The following is a 25,800-nucleotide window of genomic DNA, read 5'->3' on the forward strand; positions in this document are numbered from 1 at the left end:
AAGTTTACATTTACTTTTGAAGCACCACCTACATGCTATTTAGTGATTGATACTTACTAGGTAGAATGATGGACAGATTATGCATTATTTTATTACAGACAAGAGTTTTCACCAGTGCAAATTATAAAGTGACCAAGAGTAAACATAATTTATTTTCACAGAAAATATTTTGTTGCCATTCAACTTAAGTACTTAAAGAACAGATCTAAGGTGGTGTCACAATATGACTCACCAGGTTTCTTCCCTAAGCTTCCCGTTTTTCCAGCTGCTCCAGGGGCCTTGAAATAGAAAGATGTAAGTTTAGCACTCTTATTTATTTCTCCAGTATATGAAAACGATATGCTATGCTTTACTTTCACAAACTAAACAAGCATGTTAAGTTAAAAAAACTCCCACAAGAAGATTCTGTTCTTACAGAAACCCTTCATATTTTAGATGGCAATTAATAGGTAGGAATAAATACCAAGCAGTGTATGGAAGTGGATGAATAACTATCTAAATGCATAGACTTCTTTCTTGAACTTTTCTTCCTTTCATGGACTACTAAAACCAATGTAACTCTGAATTACACAGCATTTGAATTGTAAATCTGCTTATCTACAGAATGTGAATTCTGTCAAGTTGAGTTAAAACAATAGTAGTTTTCAACTCTGCAAATAGTTGGATTGCAAATATGCCTAAAAAACTAACTGGATGTAATTATTTCAACACTGTCCATACTATGGTTCTAAAATTTCTCATATGGCATACTAGCATAGTCGGTGGAGTGACTGCATCTTTAAGATGAGTCATCTAAACTAGGTGGTGTGTATTGCAGTAGAGTAAAAACCCCACCACCACTTTTGTGCCCGAGTGAGAGAAGCATCGGACACTGAATAGCAAGGTGTTATCATCATCTGTAGCTATTTCCTCTGAACCTAGATGGGGTGAGATGAGGGACATCATCATCATCCAGCCCAAGAGATTTTCAAGAAAAACCTTTGAATAGACACAAGAAAACCAGTAAGCAGTGAAATTAGTTCAGTTCAGTTATGTATGGGAAAAGAGCAATACTGAAAGACAAAATTTAACATGAAAATCTTTCATAATTTACAAACTCAAAGTTCTCTTCCTAACAAAAAAAAAAAAACCAAAAAAACCCCAAAACACTTTTCCCTTGATGCCACTGGTTATTTGAAAAGAACTATCTTTATCTCTTTATTTTAATGTACTCACAGGTCTACTGACACACATGCAATTACAGTATTCAAAACAGTGTGTGGTCTCAGCTCTGCCCCTTGCACACCTCCCTTTCTCAGTCATCTTCCAACCCTTTTACCCACCACCGCTGTACAAGACTGCTTCCCCCTGCCCTCTAAATAATTACTTCAGTTTCTTCCCGATACATTGCCAGTCTTATCTTCTGTAATAAAAAGGTCTAATATGGATAACAGCAACATAACAACTCTAAACTGTATTTTGGTCAGAAATGTTAAGCCACCATAAATATCCTCTTGTGTTCAAGCAAGGGTCACAACACTTCCACCTCCCCATAACTTCTTTAGGATCCTCCACACAAACTTGGAGCCTACATCAAACGACCTGAAGGTTTCCATAGAATCCTAATTCCTCTATGGAAAAGAACAATTTCATCCTCTGTATTCTCCACATTAACTTAACGCTTTGAAAACTTGGGGATTCTGGCAGAAACTAATATAAGGATTAACTAAAAAACTAGTTAAATAACTGAGAGAACAGAGCCATTTTAAACACATGTATTAGTTTTGGATGCCTCTATACCAATAGATTAGATAGATCTTAAGTCTGTCTTGAAGACTATACAGCTGCTTTAAGACATCCATGTTTTTAGTAGCTTTCCTGAAAGATATTCAAGAAGCCTGATCTTTCAGACTGAACTATAGCACCTCACAATACTGTATTAGCCAAGCCAGCCCCACCCAGTAACAGCAGAAAACCCAGCAGCTGGCATTGCCTACCTCACAAGCTGTAACTGGTATTGAAGAGTGGGGATGGGAAGAATTTATTTATTTATTTTTTAATTTGGGACCAAAGCACCTTATACACACCTAGTAAACCATACTTCTCCTTGATATTTTCCAACTTAAATTTTGGGAAGGACTGTGGTAAGTGGATACTTAAATGATACTTGGATATTGCTGCCTCAGCGCTACTTTCTTATCATTGTAAAAGACTGATTATAATTACTTTCTACAAGACCAGCAAATCTTCCTTTCATCCCTATGTTCCTTTCGCTTCAGTTCTCCACCTTTCCCAACAATGATAGTGACCTATATTAACAAAAAAGTGAAATTGGAAAGCATCATGCAGAGGTCAGATACACAAAGTTTAGGTCTGGGGAGAAGCAGAAGATGATCCAGACAAAGCGACTGTATCCATCAGCAGTCCCAAGTATGGAAGATTAAAAGGTGTGGAACCAAAGGTGACAACTGGCACTCGTATGGCAATATCAGGAATTAATTCTGCTTTGGAAAGTGTTTCTGGCAAAGAAACATCCTTCAGAGAAAACGCTCCTTCAAGACATCTTAGTCAATAACTGTGTTGCCAGATTAGGACCATAGGGACAGATAAAACAGGTTGTAACACTGTATCTTTACAGTTAACCAGTAAACATATAGAGATTATTTTGAAAGAAGATTCAAAATCACCTTGACCAGACTGAGTCTGAATTCTGTTTGAGAATTCTCTGAATCCTTGGTAAAAAAGCAGAAGAAATACATAGAGAAGTCCTGCAGTACTTCAATAAATAACTAAATTAATAAACAATGCGTTTAAGATGGAACCAACTTCTGGACCACTCAGTAGATGGAGAAGTATTTTCTATTCTCTGTGTTGAAAGAAACACAGTGGAGAGGACATAGCCCATTCTATTTCCCTTTTGCACACCTGAGACACCAACTGCATTTGAGGGTATTTTGTGACAAGTGATAAAGTCTCTTGAAACAGTAGAGCAGAACTTGCTTTGTTAATTCAGTAAGACACAGCAGACTTGCCAATTGTCTTGTACAGTAAGATCCTTAGAATCCAGATTAAATACGTCCAGACTATTATTATTTTTAGAACATTTATGCAAAGTTTCATAAGAGACATCATTAGAGATGTCTAAATTTTTGTGTTTCCAAGTCCACCATATGAGCTCCATACCTTATGCAGAGGTAATTATTACCAGTCTTGAAAGATGCAGAGTAGAATAAAAACCTATTACAGACCTGTATTCATCTACCTCAACCTAATGAAAACTCTTGAGAATGGACCACGAACCAGTGTCATCGTTTGAAGAACAGACTTTCATTCTATTAATAAGTTGAAACTTTAGTTTAATTTAGCAACTTGAGGTGAATGGGTAGCCTTGGACTAGGAACAGAAGAACAGATCCAAAAAATCTTCTGATGTATAAACCATTGATGCTTTGAGGCTTATAACCATTCCTACAAACTCTACGCTTGCTGTTGAAAGTTCAGCACTGCCTGACTTCTACAGGTCTAAGCCAATAGTGCAGAACACATTAAATTGATTTACTCTTTCATTAACATTTTCCACAATCAGCCCAGCTGTCCAAGCACAGCAGCACATCTGAAAGCTAACAGACAGCCGCTGTTGTGAAAACCTTTGTAAAAACTGGCTCTGTGAACAAGCTGAATAGCAAAACGCTGTACATGTAATGGCAATTATCCACTTGGAACAAGAAATATGTCCTACAGGGCATATGAATCACTATGAAAATAATCATCCTGAATATCAAGATCTCCATGAGCTCTGTGCTTTTTCCTCCCTCTCTTCAAGGTTTTATCTGAAGGTGTGATTTTCACCAGCAAAAAGGGCAGTTGGAGCACTTTTTGATGAATTGCCCTTAGCCGTTTCAGCCCCAAACTGAGATCAGAGGAAACAACAAACTGACCTCTCTAATAAAAACAGTTTTCAGTATTACATATCTACTTCAGAGTGCTCTACCAAGAAGATTTGCCAATATGTATACCTGTCTTCTTACCAGACAGGGCATGCATCCAGTCCTTAAAGGCACACAAAACGTAGCTCTGCACATGTGAACATAAATTTCCAGGTTTTAAGACTAAACTCTGTTGAGAAGATATTAAGGGGAAACAAAAACAGTTCCTTCACAAAAGTTCAAAGGAAACTTAACATTAACTAACAAGAATGTAGCTGAGGTTAAGTAACTAATTACCAGCTATTACTACCTACCTATGAAACAGGCCTCACAGGATTTTAGGAGGCTGACAGTGCAAGCTCCAACTCATCAACTACAATACAAACTTACAGGTAACATAAAGAGACTCAGGGCACAGTTTCATGATCACAAAATATTCCACTGGGCCAGGCAATTATCAGTACATTTGCTCCTATACCACCGTGGGGCAAATCACCATCTTTTGTGTGTGAAGAATTACTGGCAGGGCTGAACTATAATCCACTTCCTGGAGTGCAAAAAGGAGTGTTTTTCTTAACCAGGTAAATTCTCTGATACAGACCCACAAACATCTCCGCTGCTACAGCTGGCACCACTCAGAGGAGAATCAAGCTGCTAGATTTGGGGACTCAGAGCTCAGAATTTGTCTGGACTCTCACTGAGCTCAGCTGTCAGGGTAAACCTATACCCTGCCTAACACTACAACTTACTATTCTAATTGTCAAAAAGACAAGCTAGCCTGCTGTGATGGACTCCACAGTGCTACAGCTACAGTGCTTCCACTAACTGAACCATTAACTACTCCTTTTCCAGTCTGGGACCTGATCTAACTTTATCTGCTGCTCCATAGTCACTAGATTTGACACAACTGAAAGGTAGGAATGAGCACAGGAATATCCAAAACCTCATACTAAAGGTAAGGTATGATGTTTTGCTTCTAAAATAAAGTATTTAACACAAAAGCCAGCTAAGAATGCAGTTCAAAAATCAGCTCAAGCTAATCTAAGCTGATGCTGAGGCAATCCTGCCTCCTTCACTACTCTCGACCCATACCAATTCTGGTGCTGACGTTTTTGTAACCGTTGCTGACCTGATTCAGAGTACCATCTTAGAAGCACATGTTACTTCTGCTAGACCAGCTTTTTGCTCTGCTTGGTGTCCTGACCTTGCTTACTAACAGGTCAGATGAAAGACAGTGGCAGGAAAAATGTGGCAGGTAGGACCAGACCTGTGCTCACTTACAAAGGACTACATGTGATCATTCTGTATCGGAAATGCTGTGGCCATCAGGACTAAGGAAGGGATCGTGCCCCTGCACTCAGCACTGGTGAGGCCGCACCTGGCATGGCGTGTTCAGTGTTGGGCCCCTCACTGCAGGAAAGGCATTGAGGTGCTGGAGCGTGTCCAGAGATGGGCAACGGGGCTGGTGGAGGGTCTGGAGCACAAGGCTTATGAGGAGCGGCTGAGGGAACTGGGGTTGTTTAGCCTGGAGACAAGGAGGCTCAGGGGGGACCTTACCGCTCCCTACAACTGCCTGGCAGGAGGCTGTAGCAAGGTGGGTGTTGGTAGCTTCTCCCAACAAGTGATGGAACAAGAGGAAACAGCCTCAAGTTGTGCCAGGGAAGGTTTAGATTGGGTATTAGGAAAACTTTCTTCACTGCAAGTGTGGTCAAGCGTTGGACCAGGCTGCCCAGGGAAGTGGTTGAGTCACCATTCCTGGAGGTATTTAAAAGACATGTAGATGCGGTGCTTAGGGACATGGTTCAGTGGTGGACTCGGCAGCCCTGAGTTAACGGTTGGACTCTATCTCAAAGGTCTTTTCCAACCTAAATAATTCTATGATTCCATGATTCTAGTCTATGAAACTACACTCTTAATGTGCACGGAGAAGAGTACTTCACAACACAAAGGAACAACTAATCAAGACTGGGACAGGACTTCTCCAGTATAAGACTGATTAGTTCTTGAACTAGTAGTGGGAGGGATTGAAGAAAATTGTTACATGATGCGCAATATAGATGAGAAAAGTTTCTAAAATATTTCTGAAAGCAGGATCACAACACTATTTCTCCCAAGGATTGCACTACTAAATATCTCTTTTTTTTATATAATCCTGTCTCAAAGAATATTATTATTATTCCTCTACTATCTAGAAATTTATTGTATAGAGGCTTTTTACAGCTATTTCACTGCAAGTTTTATTCTTTGGCTTTCCCACCAACAGAAATAATTTCAAAGAGTGATTTTGCTCAAGCTCTACGTTGCAGATAGTCTCTCATTGAGTTGTGTCACATATGTATGTACACATAAGAATTCGAGACTTGTTGAAAAAGTGTTACCACACAGATTTCCGAAAATCCAGTAATTTTTACTTAATTTACTTTTAAAAATCCTATTACATTTAGAGACATAAACAAGAAAACCTTCTCATCAAGAGATTAGTATTGAATTCAAACATGAGTCTAAGCTAACTCCTACTAGGAGATGAATTATCCTCTCAAACAGGTAAGGAATATAAATGAGAAAACATCTTTCTTTAGAATGCTTAAAAGAAAAAAAAAATGTAATACAGACATGTTCTATCAGATTACTCCAGGATAAAAATCAGATGAAACAGAACTTTTATTATTCAGTCAAGAACTTTCAAATAAATATGGTAGTTAGCAAAATTTGTTCCCCTTGATTGCAAGAAAACAACAAGGGGGGCAGGGGGCAGATAACAGACTGAAATATTACTGTTTATTTTTTATAAAAGAAAATAATAGCAGTAAGACACAATTTGGTCATTACTTTACCTGGGGAGCAAAGTAGTCATAGCTATTCTGATCTGTCTCTATAGAACTGCCAAGTTAACATATGTAAGATTCATTTTAATATACAATCCAGAGAGTTATTTACAACATTATGTTGTAAAATGCAACTATTATTGTCTTCCCTTTGCAATCTCACATTCAGTAAAACTGCAAAATACTTTTTCTTCCCTTATGATCCACTGACTTGCAGCTATTGCTACACCACCAAATAAAATATACCTCCCCCAGCTCAGTGTTATAACATTTTTATATGTCTCTACCTCAGAATCTTTGAGTCTCACATAATTAGATGGGAAAACTCCTGATTTATCACCCAGTGTTCCTGTCCACCAGTCGCCATCTTTCTTTGTCACAAGAATCATATCACCTTGTTGAAAAGTTAGGTCTCCTTGTTCAGAACTCTCATAAGTATACATAGCAATATATTCTGTAAGAGGGAAATAAATACAGAACATGGGAAAACACTTGATAAACTGCTCAATTATCATTTGCAAAACATAACATAATGTAGTCTATCCATGGGCTACCTAGATGAGAATTGCTATTCCTAGAAACCTCAATATTTACTGCATTAAATTATGTCTATCAGAACTAAATACAATCTAAAGGCTACTTCAAGGGGACTTTTTAAAAAATAATTTTATAGTATAATTAAAATATACATAAACTATTTATTTATGTTAGAAAACACTCTTGAAACATGTTTCTCAATGGTTTCTGTTCTGTGCAGATGACTAGAATTTTCAGTCTTGGGGATGGGAAGTCTCAGTATCCAAATATCTGTACATACAGCCTTCATTTTACATATACTGTTTGGCTCCTGTATACAATGAATTCTTTCATTAATTGAAGCTTTGCATGAAGGGTGGACATCTCATTGCATCTTATGCAACAGATGGCTGGGAACTATTAAGACAAAGCCTGAATTTGTTCTGTTTTGTTACAACACGGTCAACTACTTAGTATTCAAGTGCAAAAACACTGAAGTAGTCTGATGTTGAGAAATGCAATGCATAATTCAATCACAGGACTACATGAAAAAATGTTTACATAAATGATTACAAAGAAGAATTTCAGACAATCCAGTAACATTTTCTATATGACCTGATACATTCTTATTTAACTGAGCATTATCACACTTAATACAGGCAAAAACAGGTTTCTGAAGATTATATCATACTCTGCTTCTAAGACCAGCTCTGGACCTACAAGCAATATTTCAAGAAGACTTCCATGCTTATGGAAATTGTTCAAGTATTCCACTGCAGCTGGCAATTGTTCTATTTGCTTGAACACTAAGTCTGATCTAAAATCTTAGCTCAGGAAAGTTCACCAAGAACTCAAACCACAATGACTATCCTTAATGAAAGCTAAGGCATAGTTTGTCTAACAACTGCAGCTGAAAAATACACACGTCTGTTTGTATGCATGTACACACACACACTAAATATCATATATATGCTATACACGTGCAATATTTCTTAAATCCTTTAAATGTAATAAAGTGCTAAATCCATGCTTTATTATTTCTTAAAAATACAGCTTTTTTGAAATGTTTTAATAAAAGTTGTGTTCCTTTTTAATACAAACATATGACCTGAGATATCCCATACTTCACAAAAAAGATTTAGCATTTCTACAATTGCTGTCCCTCAAATATGTAGTAAGCAAGGCTAGCTGTATTTTGAAATAACTGTGATTATCTCACTTTCCTTGTTACATGGTTCTTTACTATTCCCTTCTTCTAATTTCTGTACTGCTCATGCCAGTGGCAAATTAAATACATCACTAACCAGAGACTTTCACTTAAAATTCTATGTAGGATTGTAGTTAAAAAACTTAAGAGGTGCTGCAGAGATTATATACAAATGCTCATCTGTAACCTATATTTAGATCCACTGATTTACCCTGACTGTGATTTAAATTAACCTAGCTGACCCTGCACTGAAGTGGATTAAGAGTGCCCACACAGTCTGTTAACACAGCTCATGTGGAGGCATTAACCTCCAGCTGTAGGGTGGTAACAACCAGGAACGCACATCTTTTAAAACCCTTCAGAGGTTGGACAATTATCTGTCTGTGCCCCATGCTCCATCTTTAAAAGTAAGTGAGGGGTAGCCTTGACATTAACGATCACAACATTCCATAAATATAATTGTAATTTCTTTAATTAAGAGCTTTAATGAAACATTGGAAATGAGCTTTGGGTGAAACAGACATTTATTAATAAATTCCTGATGTCATGAAGTACACGTTCATATGTGCTTATTTGGCCTCCTGCAAAAGCCCAATCCAGACAGGGAATCGTTACTAAAATATTTATACAAGAAACAGTACAAACTACAGGAGATACTGTAATGGCATGTGAAATTATTTCTTCTATATACACAACATATATAAATTTTTACTACAATAAATTTACATCATTCTAGAGGCAAACTTATTTGTACTTCCATGTTAACAGGCCTGACCTTAAAACACTAAGATCTGATTCTAAGCTTGTTTCTGGTAATAAGCAGAATTATTCTATTTAATTACATAGTAATATACTATTAGTGCCATTCAGTTTGAAATGCTTACCTTCACCTGACATAGTTGCTTTTGTTGCTGGTGATGCTACTCTTTTCAGACTAGCAGGACTTTCTGAGGAACCAGAATCCATGCTTTAGAAGAAAATAACCATTATTTAAGAAATTAAATCTCTTCAGAAATCTTTTTATCATATTTAAAAACTAAACCAATGCATATGCATCCACAAGCAATTAGCTGTATTTTAAAAGAAGAGATAGTATATGTGCAAATTAAAGCTTTTAAGTACAATGGCCAGTCATGGTTATACTTCGGTAACTGCCTTAAATACATAAGTTTTTGCACCTCCTCTTCTCCCTTCGAAAAAAAATATCTAAAATCATTCTCATTTGTATTACTAATGTTAATGTTGCTTTCATATTACACAGAACCAGTTTTTGATTGTTTCATTATCCAAGAGTAATGATAAGTCATTAAGTTTTGAGGCATACCTTTTTATTTTGGGGAAAGATAAGCTATGATTTACATTGCTGTAATTCATAAAATCTAATACACTAATTTTTGAGTTGCAAGTCACGTAAAATTAAGACTGTTCATTAAGCTTTAGATCTTCTGTAGGTGATGTATGACTCAGAGAACAGAGGTCAGTTTTCTTATTTTTCATACAAATTTCCAGGGTTGGAAGTCAAAACTCCCCAGAAGAAAGCCATACAAAGAAATTTTTTTTTTTTTTTTTTTTTACAGACTAGATTCTAAACTTTAAAATTAGCGGGCAACTCTTCATATTTATCTAACTATTTCAGTATAGAAGTATAGTAAAAGCAAATAAAATACCTCGTTGACTTCCTAATGGGGCCTGAAATAAGCTTCACATACGATTTTGGAAACCACCCCTTTTGTCCTTGAACCTCTCCAAACCACCACATATCTTGCTGTTCCAAAACTGTGATGATATCATTTTTGTTGAAATTAAGGTGGTTGTCTTTTTTCGCTCTCCAAGGATACAAGGCCTGTGCTTGAAGCCCCTCCACTTTTTCGCCCTAATACAATTGTAAAAAAATGAGAGAGGTCAGTCATGCACCACCTTTCATAAAGCAAGCTGCTTAAGGAATTATATTCTTATGCTACTTATATAACAACAAAATACACAGATTCTCCCTCAATTGTTTAAAGCAAAGTCAATTAAACAAAGAAATACCAGAAATGCTTACGGTCCTACATTTCTATCTGTTAACACATAATCAATATAATGCAAGATTAGCAGAGATTTTGCTTAACAAGTTAAATAAAATTTGACAAGATGCACATGTAATAAACCTTCATGAGGCTATTTTGGCAGGATTTAAAGAAAACTTTATGGAAAATGATGCTTTGCTGCAAGTTATTCACTGTACATTCCAACTTCTTTTTTTCTTTAAGATACTAAGATATTTAGCATTTTTTGAACACTTTAGCTTACAAGAACAGTTATGTTGTTCAGTTAAGAAGGAGGAAATGCCTTAACTGATGGACAGAATTCATCTGATGTGAAGCTTTGTCCACTGCTATTCCACTTAACTACATAATCCACTTTGGAGTGAAGGTTATTTTCATGTGATTCAGGAAAGCCCCACAGAAATGACCCAAAACAGGCATCCTGCCAAAACGTTAAGACTGGACCACCAAAGCCTACAAAAAGCCAGCACAGAATACCAGAACAGAAACTGATTCATGTTAAATTCTGTCATGAATGTTGCAAGTAGATGTACACTACCTGTTCATCACTCCGAACTGAAAGAGCTTACCTGTCTCAGGGGACTGTTTTAATGCATGGTCAATGTTCATACTTTGCTTTCCAAACATTTATGCTGGGTCAGAACAGTTTTAACAAATATAAGTGCTCACCTGACCCAAGACAGGAGAGGGAGATGATCCTGTAACAGTGGCAGGAGTGAAGGCTGATCGCTGCCGCAGTTGCCCTGCACTCGGAACAGTCAAAGATGGCTGAGCTGCCCAGGCATCCCAGTTATCAGTCTCCTGTTTATCACTAGTGTTTGTTGGCCATCTGGAAAAAAAATAAGAATGACATTAATTCCTACCATTTTCAACTGAATAAACACACTCACGCAGTAAGATTGTGCAGAAAAAAATTTCTACATTCTAGGTTAACTTCTTTTAATTGCATATTCCATGAGCATCATAACTCTCAGGTGTAAGTAGTGCAATCAAACATAGGCTAACAATAATATTAAAAAGGCAATCTCTAAACACAGTTACTTGTCCTTGCTACTTAAGGCCAGCTGTTCTTATAATTTAATTTCATTTCTTAGCTATGTCCCAATACAACAGAAGTCTATATAATACACAGTGGAAAGAAGTAACTCAAAAGGAAAGAAAAAATCATTATTGTCTTCAAAACTAGTTTGAAGTTTTCACACCTGAATGTCACTGACCTCTCACATTCATTTCCCTTATATATCATTTCACTGTTTCTCATTCAAATCCTTATCTTTTTTCTTTTACTTAAAACTGTTTCCTACTGACTTCATTTAGTTTTATGCAACCTCTTATCTTTCCATGTTATCTCTTGTCCTTTAAAATGCCTACTAAATCTCATAATCCACACTTCTGCCTCCAAATACTCACTTATATGAACATAATCCCCTGAACTCTAGGAGTGTAAACAAAGCATCTATCTTAAACATAAGTTTCCTTTGCCTGTTGCTTGTGCTATTAGTTGGAGTAATCAGTTGTTGTCCACCAGACTGTAATATTGTCCAAAGGCCACAACCATCCCTAACCCCTCTATCACATCAAGGACAGTATTATTACTATAAATGCTCTTGGACTTACTTTGTATTGAAACTGAACATTAATTTTATGAAAAGCATAAAAGCATATATTAATGCACCTAGGGTAGAAACAGCTTTGCCAAAAGTATAGTTTATTCAAAACAATAAAATCCAGTACATGCCAGACATCTCCAGAAAGCTCAAGACTTAGTCTTACCCTCCCACCCCCTTCAGAAAAATGACTGTAGTAAAACAGAAAAAGTTTAAATAACTGGAAATGCTCCTGTGACCTATTTGATGAAAATTTTTAAATAGAACATATCATGTACTATAATATTGTGCTAAGATAATTTAGATTCCAATTTATAAATATGTATTATATGATCCAAAGATAAGACAATTACATACCCAACCCCATTTACATAGGGTTGATAATACTGCACAGAGCATTACACTGAGTTAACAAGACATATAGAGAAGGGCACATGTTCTACTTGCATCAGTCTTATTAATGCTGTGATAAGGAATTAATAAATCATCTTTTCATGTTAACTATTATTATCATATTTTACATAATCCAAGTTGGAAACCTTCAATGAGGACTGGTGTTAATTAATTTAAAAGGAGGAAGGTGACCACTTTGGGATTTCCACCATGTCACCATCCTCTTAGGAATGTCTCCTATTTGTGATATGTCCTTCTGCATTGCTCAGGCAGATATGATGGAAACATGGTTAAAGTTTCACAAGGCTGCGATTTTAGCTATTTGTTATGGAAAAAATGCTTCACTTCAAACAAGCTGGTTTCATTTTGCAATCCTGATACTCTGTTTTAACTGCCACCACAGTCAAATCGATTAAAAAGGACTCCACCATATTTAAGGTAATGACCACTACCAAACATACGTTGAACTGAAGTCTGCCCAGTTATTGGCAGTTGTAGTACACTCTGTAGGAGCAGGAGTTCCTAGCGATGTAGTGGTTTCATGCACAGAAACTTTAGGTGCAGCAGCCGCCTCAACTGCTGGCTTTACAGAAGCTGGAACTTCATTTTCAGGTATTTTCTCTGCATAGTTTGCAGGGAACCATCCAGTTTTCCCCTTCAATTCTCCACCAAGCCACCCTGGTTCTCCAGTCTGGCTTTCATCCACCTGTAGACACATTAAGGTAGAAAGTTAAGAAACATAACATACAAATGGAATTTTTACTTAAAACAATCCACCTCATTCACAGTAATTAACTTTCTCTAGTTACAGAGACGTGACACCTTCATTACAAATACAAGTTCCACCTAGGCAGAATTTTGTAATTTACCTTTGAAAGTTGACAGCTATTCCTTCTATGGCATATTAATAGATAAAGGAATATTTTGCAACGTACTACTGCTTTGCAATTCTTTTTTTTCTTTTCCTTCTTTCCCCTCAAGCCAAAATTAAAAGGATTTATTGGTGGTGAGGTAGAGAGGTTTTGTTTCAGTTCTAATGCATAAACCAGGCAAGGCTTTTTAAACAGCTGCTTGAAAGTCTGTCATAGTACAGCAGATTTGGGAGAAGTGAGTTCTACAGAAATCCCTTAAATATTGATATTTCTGTTTTAACTAACAGAAAACACAGTTTAAAACAATATTCCTAGATTCTCTCTTACAGAAAATACAACAAAACCCCACAGCATATTACAAAAAACACCCATCCAACAAGGCATAGCCACAGATTTGCTGATGTATTTATACAGAACAATTCTGTGGCAAGATTTCATACATAAATTTGCAGGCCTCTGTTCTTTCACCTCACTCCAACATCTTTGCCAAGCCATAAAGGACAGGTTGAAACAGGGCCATTTTTGCAACTGCATTTCAATTCCTACTTATTGATTATTATAATCTTATTAAGCTATGGTTTTGCAAATTTCACACTTTCCTGTGAACTCTTCTTAAACATTTCACACATCTGTTCTCCAAGCTCTACTGACAGACTACTGTCTTAGTGTGTTATTTCAACAAAAATGATTAGTTTAATTTCTGTGAGCTGCAGCTTACTACATTCAGCAAGAATTGCAGAGAAGACAAATAATTCACTATGCTACCCCTGGTGAACTGATACGGTGGCTAAATACCTCCAAGGCCATGTCAGTTGCAGAAATTTTTTAGAAGAAAAAAAGGCAGTAATTGTGTTCAGTAATAATTTTGGCAAATTTGGTGTTCTAGCTATCTGATCTCTTTGGTAGGTCAAAAGAATCTCAGTTTTCAAGCAAATCCTTACATATGAATAGGGTTTGCACCTTTGATATGTAAATAACACCTACTTTGTACAACAACCTGCTGTGGTAGCTGCAGATTCCCCAGCAATGGTCAAGTCAGAAGTAAAATCAGGCCAGTAATGAAAAGTCAGATGACCAACCTTATGCTGTGGCTGGTCTTTGGCAAGAACTTCTCTCATCTGTTTAGCCCAGTAGCAATCAGTATTTCAAAATATGCAAGGGTTTCAAACAACAGTGTAATTCAAGAGTTGTCTGTAGCAGATAACAGTAGGGCAGGCAAGGATCCTTAAATCTGTACTTGTAAATCACCTGACACCATTCCCTAAAAATCCATTATCAATGTAAGGGATTTGTTGATAATGCTTTATGAGCTAAGGAATAAGAAATAGTATCCTTTTCTCAAAGGGGTTTTCAGTATATGACACCAGGAAAACCAGCATATAGTAGGGGGTCTTGAGCTAGATGCTTCTGTGGTTTGAAACACACCTATGAATTCACTCTATCAATTTTAACAAAATAGAACACCATCAGATGCCTGTTTGGAGAAAGAAAGGAAATTAGTGGCAAGAAAAATTATTTGTGGTAATGGTGCAAACTAGTCGCTCTAGACTAAAAGTGGGACCATTCTTTTGCCTAGAAGTGACTGAAATGGAAGCAGCAAAGCTTCTGCCTCTGATTACTTGTTTGATACCTACGAAGCTGATGGACCACTCACTTGAGTTGCTGATAGACTAATGCGCCTTAGGCCAGTTGTTGACTCTTTGACTGCCTCCTGTTGTAATTTGTATCCCACAACCCTCTTTTGAGGCAAAACAATACATTACTTCTGCTTTTTGTTGGGTCCATCTTCTGTCTCAGTCCCTATTAACTCAAAGCAAAGCCAGAGATATGGACTACATGCTTGACCGGTTCAATGTGGTTTTACTGCAGTGCAGAGCAAAATTTCCACTGCAGTTAAAGCAGCAGTATGAGTGATGGAAGGTCACAGCACAGGGTGACTCTTGGAAGGGGGAGGGAGAAATGGATTGTCAGCACCTGATGTCAAGTTGAATATCCTAAAAACCTAAGAATAGTCACATAGTTTCTACCCTCATTCAATTAGTCAAGTAGTAACTAGAAACACTGACATACAAAGAATAGGGACTGAAAAGCTAAAAAATCTGTTAGGTGATATTCTAAAGAGGGCATCTTTGAAATGAATCAGTCATACAAAAACCACTGTGATTTTTTCAGAAAGAAATGCTTTGTACAAGCAGAGAAAAAAACCAACCACTTCCCAAAGGGTGTCAAAACCAAGCAATTTAATGTCTCTTTAGAAGACAGTTTTAAGTTATAATAATTCATAAACCAGCCTATTAGGATAGTCAAATTTATGTTTGTTCAATTATGTTTTCTAGGTATACTTCTGAAAAGGCACTTTGAAGGATAATTTTAACTCTGTAACTCAAAAAATCTGGCTTCTTAGTTATTCGTATAAAATATAATTTGCATCTGGTTTTGTAGTGCAGTAGTGGAACTTTAAATAAATTCCTTTGAATTTTTTTTAAATGAATTTGTTCTAATTTCCTTATATTTTTACACCTACCATCCCCAAGCCCCTACAACAAACTATCCCAATTTTTTTCCAAAATACAACTACATGTTAAATGTACACCTGTACAGAGAATTATAGCATGTGTTGTTTTATGTTTTATTTATTCAAATATGCTTTAGAGCCACAGCTTACAACTACTTAGTTCCAGCAACTGAACACAAGTGACAGGAGTAACAGCAACCCAAACCTTAGCAGCGAAAGCAACACATCCAGTTAGCAGCTCTGTCAACAGAAGGACTGGCTTTGCAGTGGTCTACTCCACTTTGACTTGGCTTGTGTATGCAGTGCATGCACACAGTAAGAGAAGCCCTCTTTTATGAAGCAACATCCTAATATTCTAACAAAAAGTATTTAATCAAAGCTAAACAGAGTACCATTATCTGTTTTGTTCAACTATCTATCCATTCAATGACAATTTCAATTCTAATCTACTTGTAGGCTTTTGATATAGATATTTTGAGACTACTGGAATTCCTGTTACAATGCTGAATATCAACCGTGGGCCAGAGGCCATATGCTGATTACGCCTACACAGGATCTAACACAACGAGGCTGTCTATGTGTCTAATACAAAGAACATTCATTCTAATTCTCACCATCAAACTCATAAGAAACTATCATTAATTTTAGACTTTCCATGGAAGCTTCTTCATGAATCTCCTGTTTAGCTTATGTCCTCTTGCTATCAGAGCCACTACAGTTCAGTAATTCAGTAACCCACCTGTATTTCACCAAATTACGCTTAAGTTTATTTAAATAAGCTTTATTACACAAAATATTATCAGCAACAACAGAATCCATTCATTTACTTCAAGCTGGACCCTAAGAGCAGCAAATGCCAGCAGGACTTGCTTTGTAGAAGAGCTATCCAAAGGAAAAGAATTCCATACATTGTGTACATATATTCATACACATCATAGAAACTTAAGCTCTTGAACAGACAGAGCCCTGAAAGAAGCACGGCCTTCTGGGCTCGGAATATTTGTTCCCAGACAAAAGCTTGGTTAAATTATAGTTAGGATTATAAATCAATCTATCTTACAGCGAAATAAATTTCAAGTACATAGTAAGGTAAGAAGCTGAGAAAGCAGAAATCCACATTAAGAGAAAATATAAAAATCCTGTAATTAAAAAGTAGAAGAATTAAAAAAATACAGCCCACACCCCATGCACTTGCTAAACCATTACACAAGACACACCAGTGCTACAGATAACTAATGTGTACTGGAAAGTCAGAGAGAAGAAAGCCCTCCTCAAATTTGCAAATACTTATTTCAGAATAAACCCTCATCCTTCTCCCTCATTTCCACCAAGACAGGTTTTAAGATTCATGCACAGTGTAAAAGTGCATTACACTGTCATAAAAACTATTTACAAGCTATACATCTATTAAAGCCACAAGTCATTCTGACATAATGAATTCTGCAGTCCTATTTACATCCAGGATTCAGGCCTGGTTTCCATGTGCGCAGTCAATGGATTTGAGCTTCAGCTGAATTCTTTGCTCACGGCAGTTACAGTTTGGGTGGTACCTTCTATACAGCTATACGATTATAGGACATGATTGCACAAGCACACACAAAGCCATTTATAAGTGTTAAAATGGTGAAGTGTTAGATTTGCCTAAGTTAGAACACAGTTATTCTAAGCAATACTTATTCTGTTGCACACAAACTCCTAACTGTATAGGTCAGCTTAACTACAGAGTTGCATTTATGTCATAAATTAGACACACTTTAACATGTAAGCTTGTAAATTATTAATTTCCAAAAAACATCAACTCAAACCTTTTAGACCCACAGGACACAACAAACACTTAAAGACAGAGAAGAGTCTAGGAGTCCAAATGCCCATTATCAAAAGTAAGTTCTGGTCCATTGCAGTTAAATTACTTTTGACAATGTGAGCTTGCTTGTTAATTTTACCCAAGGTGAATTTAAAAACAAGTAAACTAAATGTTAACAAAATCTGTATTTATGAAAATGAATAAATTGCATAGACTTCCTAACAGTCATATAGCACACTTACCCATTCCCTTTTAACCTCCATCAGGAAAGCAATGATTTAAAGCAAGGTAAAATTATAACATATTTCACAGAAGTGTCTTACTTATATTAACTTTTCTAAGAGTAGCCCATTTAAGCAATTACTAAGAGCAGGAGATAAATCCCACAAGAATTAGTCATCAGGTTTAATTAGAGTCAGAAGTTAGTTAATGAAAATTGAGAGTAGTTACCCTACTTTTGTAGGGTAAGTTAAAATAGAAGTACAAAATTAACATATAGAAAGATTCAGATAACCTCAAAGTCTCTATTTGAAATGTGTGAAGTGCTCTTTAAAAATATACTTTTTCTGGCAAAAAATGTTATTTCCCTGCAAGTCTACCTAATAGTGATCGCTTTTTCTCAAGGATGAAAACAGTTTCCATGCCTAGGCTACAATCTATTTCCCAAGAAAGCCAGACAACACAGCATTTTTCAATAGCCTAAGGAGACCCATGCACCTGTATCCTCTCTCATTTAACTGCTGACTGACCAATACTATTTTCCTGACACATAATAACACTACGTTGCACTGTTATACAGAATGGCATCGGGCCTCCGAGTCATTCAGTAGTGCTACTAATCCAGGATTTGCCTTTTGTTTCCAAAAGCGCTTCTAATGCCTCACAAACACATCAGTGAAACACAGCTGAATCGATGAAAAAAACAAAACCAAAACGAAACCAAAAAAAAGGCTGAGACAGGAAGGCTCATCTCGCCAGAAAACAAGCTTTTTTAAAAATAGTTATCATTACAACTTATGAGAGTCTACAAAGAGTATTTTTTCAAAAAACAATTCTTACTAAATTGTGCCAAAATGCAATAGCTCTTAAAGTCTGTTTTGCTGGGTAGAACACTATAATGAATACACCTTCCCACAGTGAACAAGGTTTCATTTAATAGTAACACTAGGAATTTTCATTATGAATAGACATATACTTGTTAAGATCACACTAGTAATTTATTAATATTAACATATACATTTAATAACTGCAGTCATTAACAATAGAACTATAATTTTAGAAATAGCTAAAGACAAAAGCAGAATATTGCTTTAGAGTTTAACCTGACAGTTATAGGCTGACCACATCCCTGTATCTCATCATCTACTTAAAAAAAAACAAACAAAAAAACCCACAAACCAAAAAACAAAACACACAAAAGAAAGGAAATAATTCTGTACGAACACACCTGCAACCAAATGTTTAACCTTTGAAGTTTCCACTTTTAGAAATGACGTTTTACCTACTGTGTATCCTCTTTAAATGTAAAAGTATCTCAAAAAAAGACTTAAGTAGATTAAAAACAAAAACAGTAAGTCATACAAAAAATTTCAAGTTACAATTACACTAGATCAGGGGTCCTCAAACTACGGCCCACGGGCTGGGTACGGCCCCCCAGGGTCCTCAATCTGGCCCCCACTATTTACAGAACCCGTCCCGTCCCGTCCGTCCCCCCCACCACCGGGGGCTGGGGGGGGAAGCCAAGCAGCCGCAGATGACTGCCTGCCACTTTATCTGCACGCCGGCCCCCTGGTTAAAAAGTTTGAGGACCCCTGCTCTAGATCATAATGTCAAGAACTGCCACCAGAAGAGCTGTATAAAAATTTCCAATATTACTGAAGAAGTGTCAGCACCATACAAAGACTATATGTGATCATGATGGAAGTATAGTCATCTTGTAGTTTATTGTAATAGTTTCACATAGTATTACACTGGACATCACATTCTCTTAATAAAGGCAATTTTCCAAATTAAAAACTTTACACCGCTCTTTTACTATTCTTATAAAAAGGTAAATTTCTTAATAAAAACATATTTCATCAAAGCTAGTTTTTGGTTCCACACATAATAGCCACTGTCTCAATAACAGGAACTTTACTCCCTAGGTACCCTGGAGGACAGACACCTCTCACTGAGATAACTTCTGTACAGGAACCTTTTTAAACACATTGACAGACACACCTGCCTCAGTATACTAAAAGTGATAACTATTTACTCAGATTATATTTAAACTTTACACTCAGAATGAACTGTTAGAAATTATCCATTATTATAATAGGGTTACTATGTCATATCACATAATTTTGGTATTCACCGAAATATTTTTCTCATGTCTATAAAAAAATCTTGCCATATATAATTTCAATCACACAAACACTTCTGTAATTTTTTCAAGTAATATCACAATTCTTACCATGACTATGTCGCCTGGCTGAATAGTGATTTCGTCGTGGCTTCTTGATTCAAAAGGATACAGTGCTCTATAGTACACTATTTTTACATCCTCCTGAGCAGAAATGGTTAGAGGAGCTTTTTCTGAGCAAAGGAAAAAAACCCCACACAGATATAAAGGTTAAGGAAAAAATAAAATATCACAACACATTATTTTTTAGATATTTGAAAAACAAGGTGAAAGTGGCAACAAAAATTAACAAACCATACATTGTCTGTAGGAAGTATATTGTCCTCTCTTTACACAAGGGAAAATATCAAAATGAATTATTTAAAATACAATTTTCTTACTATTTTATAAATACCAGGTAAAATATTACTATATTTTAACTTTTATGATATATACAACTATTTTTGTAGTAAGATTCATGTACTTATGATGCAACATATATGACTCTTCAAATGCTTCAATGATTTTTTAGGTTAAATCTTATCAGCCACAGGTTCAAACAGTGATGTTCTGGCATATATCAATGGTATCCCGAATACTTTTGGAGCCTGCTTGTGTGGCAGCTTCATTTGCAGCCTGACTATACTTCCAGGAAAGATGTTTCAAAATGTTCTAGTACATATAGATTGGCTGAAAAGAGGTCACTTACAGATGATGTATTAAAAAAATTACATGCTAAAGATGTATTATTAGAAAAAGAATACAGAAAAGCCCCAAAGGTATAAGCTAAATTGCTTTTGTATAATGCACTTCCTATTTTGTCTATTCAGTCATAAAAGTTCCCTCTGCTACTCTGCACAAACAAAACCTAGCAAGAGGACATATTAGATCAAGTCAATTCTAGATTTGGGCTAAAAGACAGAAGGTAATTTCCCTTTTATGCAATCCTTTGATCAAATTTTCAAACAAGTATCACATTCCCAATCAGTTCTCTTGTGTATGTATCAAAGCCACTTAAGGGGGAACCATGATTCCCAATAGGGGCAAAAATCAGGTTATAATGCAGAGAAAAAGCTCTCAGCTGAAAGTGATCATGTGCATAGCAGAAAAAAGGGGATTGAATCTTAGACTTCAGATCATTTGTTTGGTAAACAACATGCACGGGGAAGGGCGAAGAGAAAGAAGGATAACTAAATTAGATACTGCTACTATAAAAAATCCCAAGGCATATATTCCACATCAAAATAAAAAATGTAAAGAAAAACAAAGAAATAATTTTTGACATCTTGCATCACGATCTCACAACTTACAGTTAAGATTCTTCAGCTGGCACTGTGAGTCTCATTAACTGTGCTTTACACTCTGCTAAACACCATACTTTTAGGAAAAATAGTGAAGCCTAAAAGAAAAACTTTTTTTGGATTCTAGAGCTCCATCCATGCATGATTTACTTTATCTAGACTAACAAACCAACCTTGAAACATAATATTCTTCTGTATTAAATGGAAGACAGAATTGTTCAAGAAGAACATGCAACAGCTGTTCTTGATTATTTTTTTTTTACCCTACCTGCATTTGACCAAGGAGCCTGGACAGCTGGCTTGACGGGCTCTTGATGTGGTTGGAAAAGTTTACTCAGTTTCTCTTGCATTTCCTGTTTCCCCTTATCCTCACTTTCCTTCTTCTTAGATATTTCTTCCCTTTTTTGCTTTTCATCTTCCTGAACTTTTTTTTGCCACTGAAGTTCTTCTTCTGGTTGTACTCGATCAAGCCGCTGTTTATCCCGTTCCTGGATTCGCCTGTTGGACAGTTAAGGTGGGTGTTTTTAAGGCAGTCAAACAAAAGATCATAAACATTAGTTGTCTTTGTGTGTGATCTATAGTATAAAGTGCACTCTATGACTTTTGCATGACTCCATATGTATTCATAAAGAAAGAGCTGTGACTCTCAGACAATCAAGAGAATACTAGTTAATGTAACCTAATACTAAGCGCAGGCCTCCATTGCGTTGAGCTGCTTTTTTCTTTGCATTTAAATAAATATCTTTTTTAAAATTTTATTTTAACTCACATATCAATTCTGTACCTTTACAATACAATTCCACAGAACTCTAGAAGAGGTATTGAGCAACCTGAGCATACAGAAGTTATAAACTACTTACCTTTTGGAGCTAAATGTAAGATGGAAAAAAATATTATTCAACACTATTTTTTCTTGTCTGAGTTCTTCAGAGATTTGTAAATGCTTTACTTACTTTATTGAGGCTGTAATATCTTCTCTACAATAACATGAGAATAAATATATACCTGTGTTTTTCTATTTATTGTATGAAACCTCACACAGGTATCTTGGAACAGTGTCTTACTTTGGTCTTACTCTTACTCTGCAAATCATAAGCTTGATAACATTCAGTATCTTACACTTTCAGTCCCACCTCTTCAACTCAACAACGTCTGAGTCTCAGCTTGGGGATTCAATACTTTTATGTATTGCCTTTTCACTGTTTTCCATGGCATTCATAAATCCTATGCAGTTGGTTTTAGTGATGAACCATATGGAGAAAGGAGTAAGAAAAAGAGGAAGAAAAAAATTCTCCCTTGTGTGAAGAAACAAAACTTCTTGGCATCCAAGAATCCAGACATAAGCCCTTCAGTTCCACATAAGGCTGCTTTCGAAAATCTCTTCCCACGTGGTCCAATGTAAGCAATCTGTGTATTCCATTATATCAGCATTGCAAGTTACCTTTTTCATTTGCTCCACAATTCGTTTTATTTAATCTAGGCCTGTAGATATCAACTACAGCTATTGCCAGACATTTTCAATAATGAATTCTTACCATTGTTTTCCCTGAAACCCAATAAGCAGCAAATTACACACTTCAATTTTTATCTGTTCAGCATGGACTTCAGCTCAAAAAATACAGGAAGAAGTCAAGAACACCAAACAAAATGGTTCTGCTTATTTTCTCAAAGCCACAAACGTCCCTAGGTAAGATTCAAACCAGCCAAATCAGGGGAAAAAAAAAAAAAAAAAAAAAAAAAAAGAAGAAGAAGAAAAAAGTAGTAATCAGAAAATATGGTAGTCCTGATCCTCCTGTTGAGCTGCAAGGAGTAAAATCATCTGCAAGCTTCATACAGCACTCCTGTAGAACTATTCAGAAAATTTCACATTCCCAACTGTGAAAACTAACAAGTCCTTCCCCTCTGACAGAGGACAAGACAAGAGTAAGTCATCTCTGCTAGAAACAATTTGCACCATTAAATATAACTCTAAAGGGCTATAACAGATGCACAGTGTGCTTTATTTTGTTCCACAACCCATTCCACTTTCATACTTTCTTCATACTTACAAAATTAGTGACAAATGCATCACAGCAAGCTGTTTAAGATGGCAGCTACTAACTTACAAGCTCAAAAAAATCTTTGGTTGTCAATTAAACCGCTGATATTGTTTCAATATTTTAGATCAGTACACCACGAGTAGAAGTTAAGATACCAGAGTGAAGAATATCACTTCCTCCTTTACGAAATACTGTTACACTTTTCTGCCTTAAATGCAAGTCATCTAACAAGTTAATAAATTCGCTGTTCTGACAACTTCTTATTTTAATTGCTGCATTTGTCCTTTGTATATTCACCTGCAAAGCATTCAGAGCCAATTACTCAGCAGTTTTGTTGTAACACTGAAGCTGTACCACACAGGCATACAGAGCTCAGTTTTCTTTTGACTTGAATGTTGTCTTACCTGGTGAGTTTAGTCAGATGGGCTTTAAATGGGAAACTGAGTTTTTAATTATGTTTCTAATAGAAGTGATTAAATCTTCCTATACTTAAAAACCACGTTTGCTCTAACTGCTGGAGCAAGCAGGCAACAATCTAGTGGGGGGGGGGGGGGGGGGAGGCGTATGTTTGATTTCCTTTTTCCTTCCATAGAACCTGCAGAATTTTCTTGTTTGATTGTTATGAAAGCTAATTATCACAAGTTGAAGACAAAAAAGGTAGTAAGAAGAGACTGAGAAGCCCAGGCCCAAGTACCAGAGCTTAAGGTTACGAACAGAAAACTTGACATTCTGCTCTTTTCCTTACTTCAAGACTCTCGATGTTTTAATTATTGTGGATATGGCCTCTAAGCTAGGATTTACCTGCACTTGCTTTTTACTCTTTCAATTTTTTTTTCTCTCACCAACTGCATTATACCACTCGTGCAGTTCTTGTCCCAAACACCAAGAGTAAGCTCTATTCATTTTACTCAAATGTAGGGGTTTTTTCCCTCTGACCTGTATATTACTCCCACAATCATACAAATCTGCATGGAATTAGCGTTAAGTTAATAAAGACTAATTAGCCATAAAAGGTCTTAAAGACCTCTACCATCCCCAAATATGTATGTCTGTATATCTGTTTGCTCAATGAAGTATGTGCACAATTCAGTGCATAATTACCAATAAAAAATTGCTAAGATTGTTCTCAGTATAAAGCGACTGTGGATATCCATTAAGCCAAAGATTTAAGTGCACAGAATTATGATCTTAGATTATTCGTTCTTTCTTTGCTTTCACTAGAGCTACTACTACATGGCAGCATACGTCTGTAACCATTATGGTGTAGTATCCAGGTTATGAGTATTAATCATTTACCTTATTCATTTTGGTGTCTGTTGGAAATCAGTAAGACTTGGTAGACTGCTTGTTACGAGTTATACCAATTACAATTATTTAGAAGCTTGAATAGCTGCACAGCACAAAGTTTTGCATTACCAATGAAGTCTGAATGCTCAACTAGCATGAAAAGTCAGACATGAAGTTTTCCATGGCAGAAGTTTTTCCTTTTTTAAATTTGTTTTTTAAATTTCCACTTTTCTGTAAGGAAGTGGAGTATTTTATTATTTACTATTTCTATACTTCCAGTACCTCAGCAGCCTTCTTGTTTTCAAGGAAAAGTCCCAACATAATTACCATATTTAGTGTCATTATTTCTTTGCAGCAGGAAGCTGTTTTCTTAGAAAGCTTGCTATTTAAGAAGTCGATCTTTAAGATTTTTAAAGGCATAGGTTTTACGTCAATTATTTAAGACTTATCTAAATGTAATTGCTTTCTATGTATAAGATTTCTGTTTGAAGACACAGTTTTCACTGAGACCTTGTTTTGGTTTTGCCTGAAATGTAAAAATTAACTTAACTCACCAAACAGTAACACAGGCTATCTATTTACTTCAGGTCACAGTCCATGTAATGTTATAACCAATAATTTAAAACCTCTTGTTCTCAGGCCTTTGTTTTCATCTCTTGACCCACATCTGTCTACATTAAGAGTTTAAAACCCCCACAGTTACTAAAAATAAAATCAAACAGCTACTGATTTTCACATGTCAGAACAGAACTGGTCGCTAGCCTATATGCCACTCATTTTACATAAATATATTATAAATATACATAGAAAACAAATTTCCAAGTGTGTAGCAGGAAAACATTAGCTCTGTATTTTATGTTAATATAAAAGAGATAGTTAATTGCAGAGTTCAAGACCCTCTCGAGCTGCAGCATCACACTACACATTTACGTAACTGCTGAAATCTGTATGTATCACTGACAAGTAACAGTGACGGATGGATACAGAAGCTCATTTCCAGAGCACACTTCTCATTCAAGGATAAGTCAAGAGATTCCCTGAGCTTTAAAAGAGATCACCTGCACTGAAATGAAACTTGGTCTAGGTCTTGGGTATTCTTCCC

General features: G+C 36.2%; 1 protein-coding gene across 8 annotated transcripts in view; it reads right to left on the reverse strand.

The window, feature by feature from the left end:
* ITSN1 (intersectin 1) overlaps positions 1–25,800 on the reverse strand; it is a 136,603-nt gene that overhangs the window by 33,706 nt on the left and 77,097 nt on the right. For 5 of the 8 annotated variants that reach the window (XM_055802630.1, XM_055802632.1, XM_055802628.1 and 2 more), the window contains 9 exons: positions 21,641–21,870; positions 20,144–20,265; positions 17,934–17,948; positions 12,962–13,206; positions 11,170–11,329; positions 10,120–10,325; positions 9,337–9,419; positions 7,017–7,183; positions 233–278 (listed from right to left, as the gene is read on the reverse strand). In XM_055802630.1, the coding sequence (XP_055658605.1) occupies positions 233–278; positions 7,017–7,183; positions 9,337–9,419; positions 10,120–10,325; positions 11,170–11,329; positions 12,962–13,206; positions 17,934–17,948; positions 20,144–20,265; positions 21,641–21,870 (1,274 nt within the window). The remainder of the gene's footprint in view (positions 1–232; positions 279–7,016; positions 7,184–9,336; positions 9,420–10,119; positions 10,326–11,169; positions 11,330–12,961; positions 13,207–17,933; positions 17,949–20,143; positions 20,266–21,640; positions 21,871–25,800) is intronic. The other 3 variants (XM_055802633.1, XM_055802631.1, XM_055802635.1) reach the window with 1 other exon arrangement.

The sequence above is a fragment of the Falco peregrinus genome, chromosome 4, assembly GCF_023634155.1.
Source record: "Falco peregrinus isolate bFalPer1 chromosome 4, bFalPer1.pri, whole genome shotgun sequence".
NCBI classification, from domain to species: domain Eukaryota; kingdom Metazoa; phylum Chordata; class Aves; order Falconiformes; family Falconidae; genus Falco; species Falco peregrinus.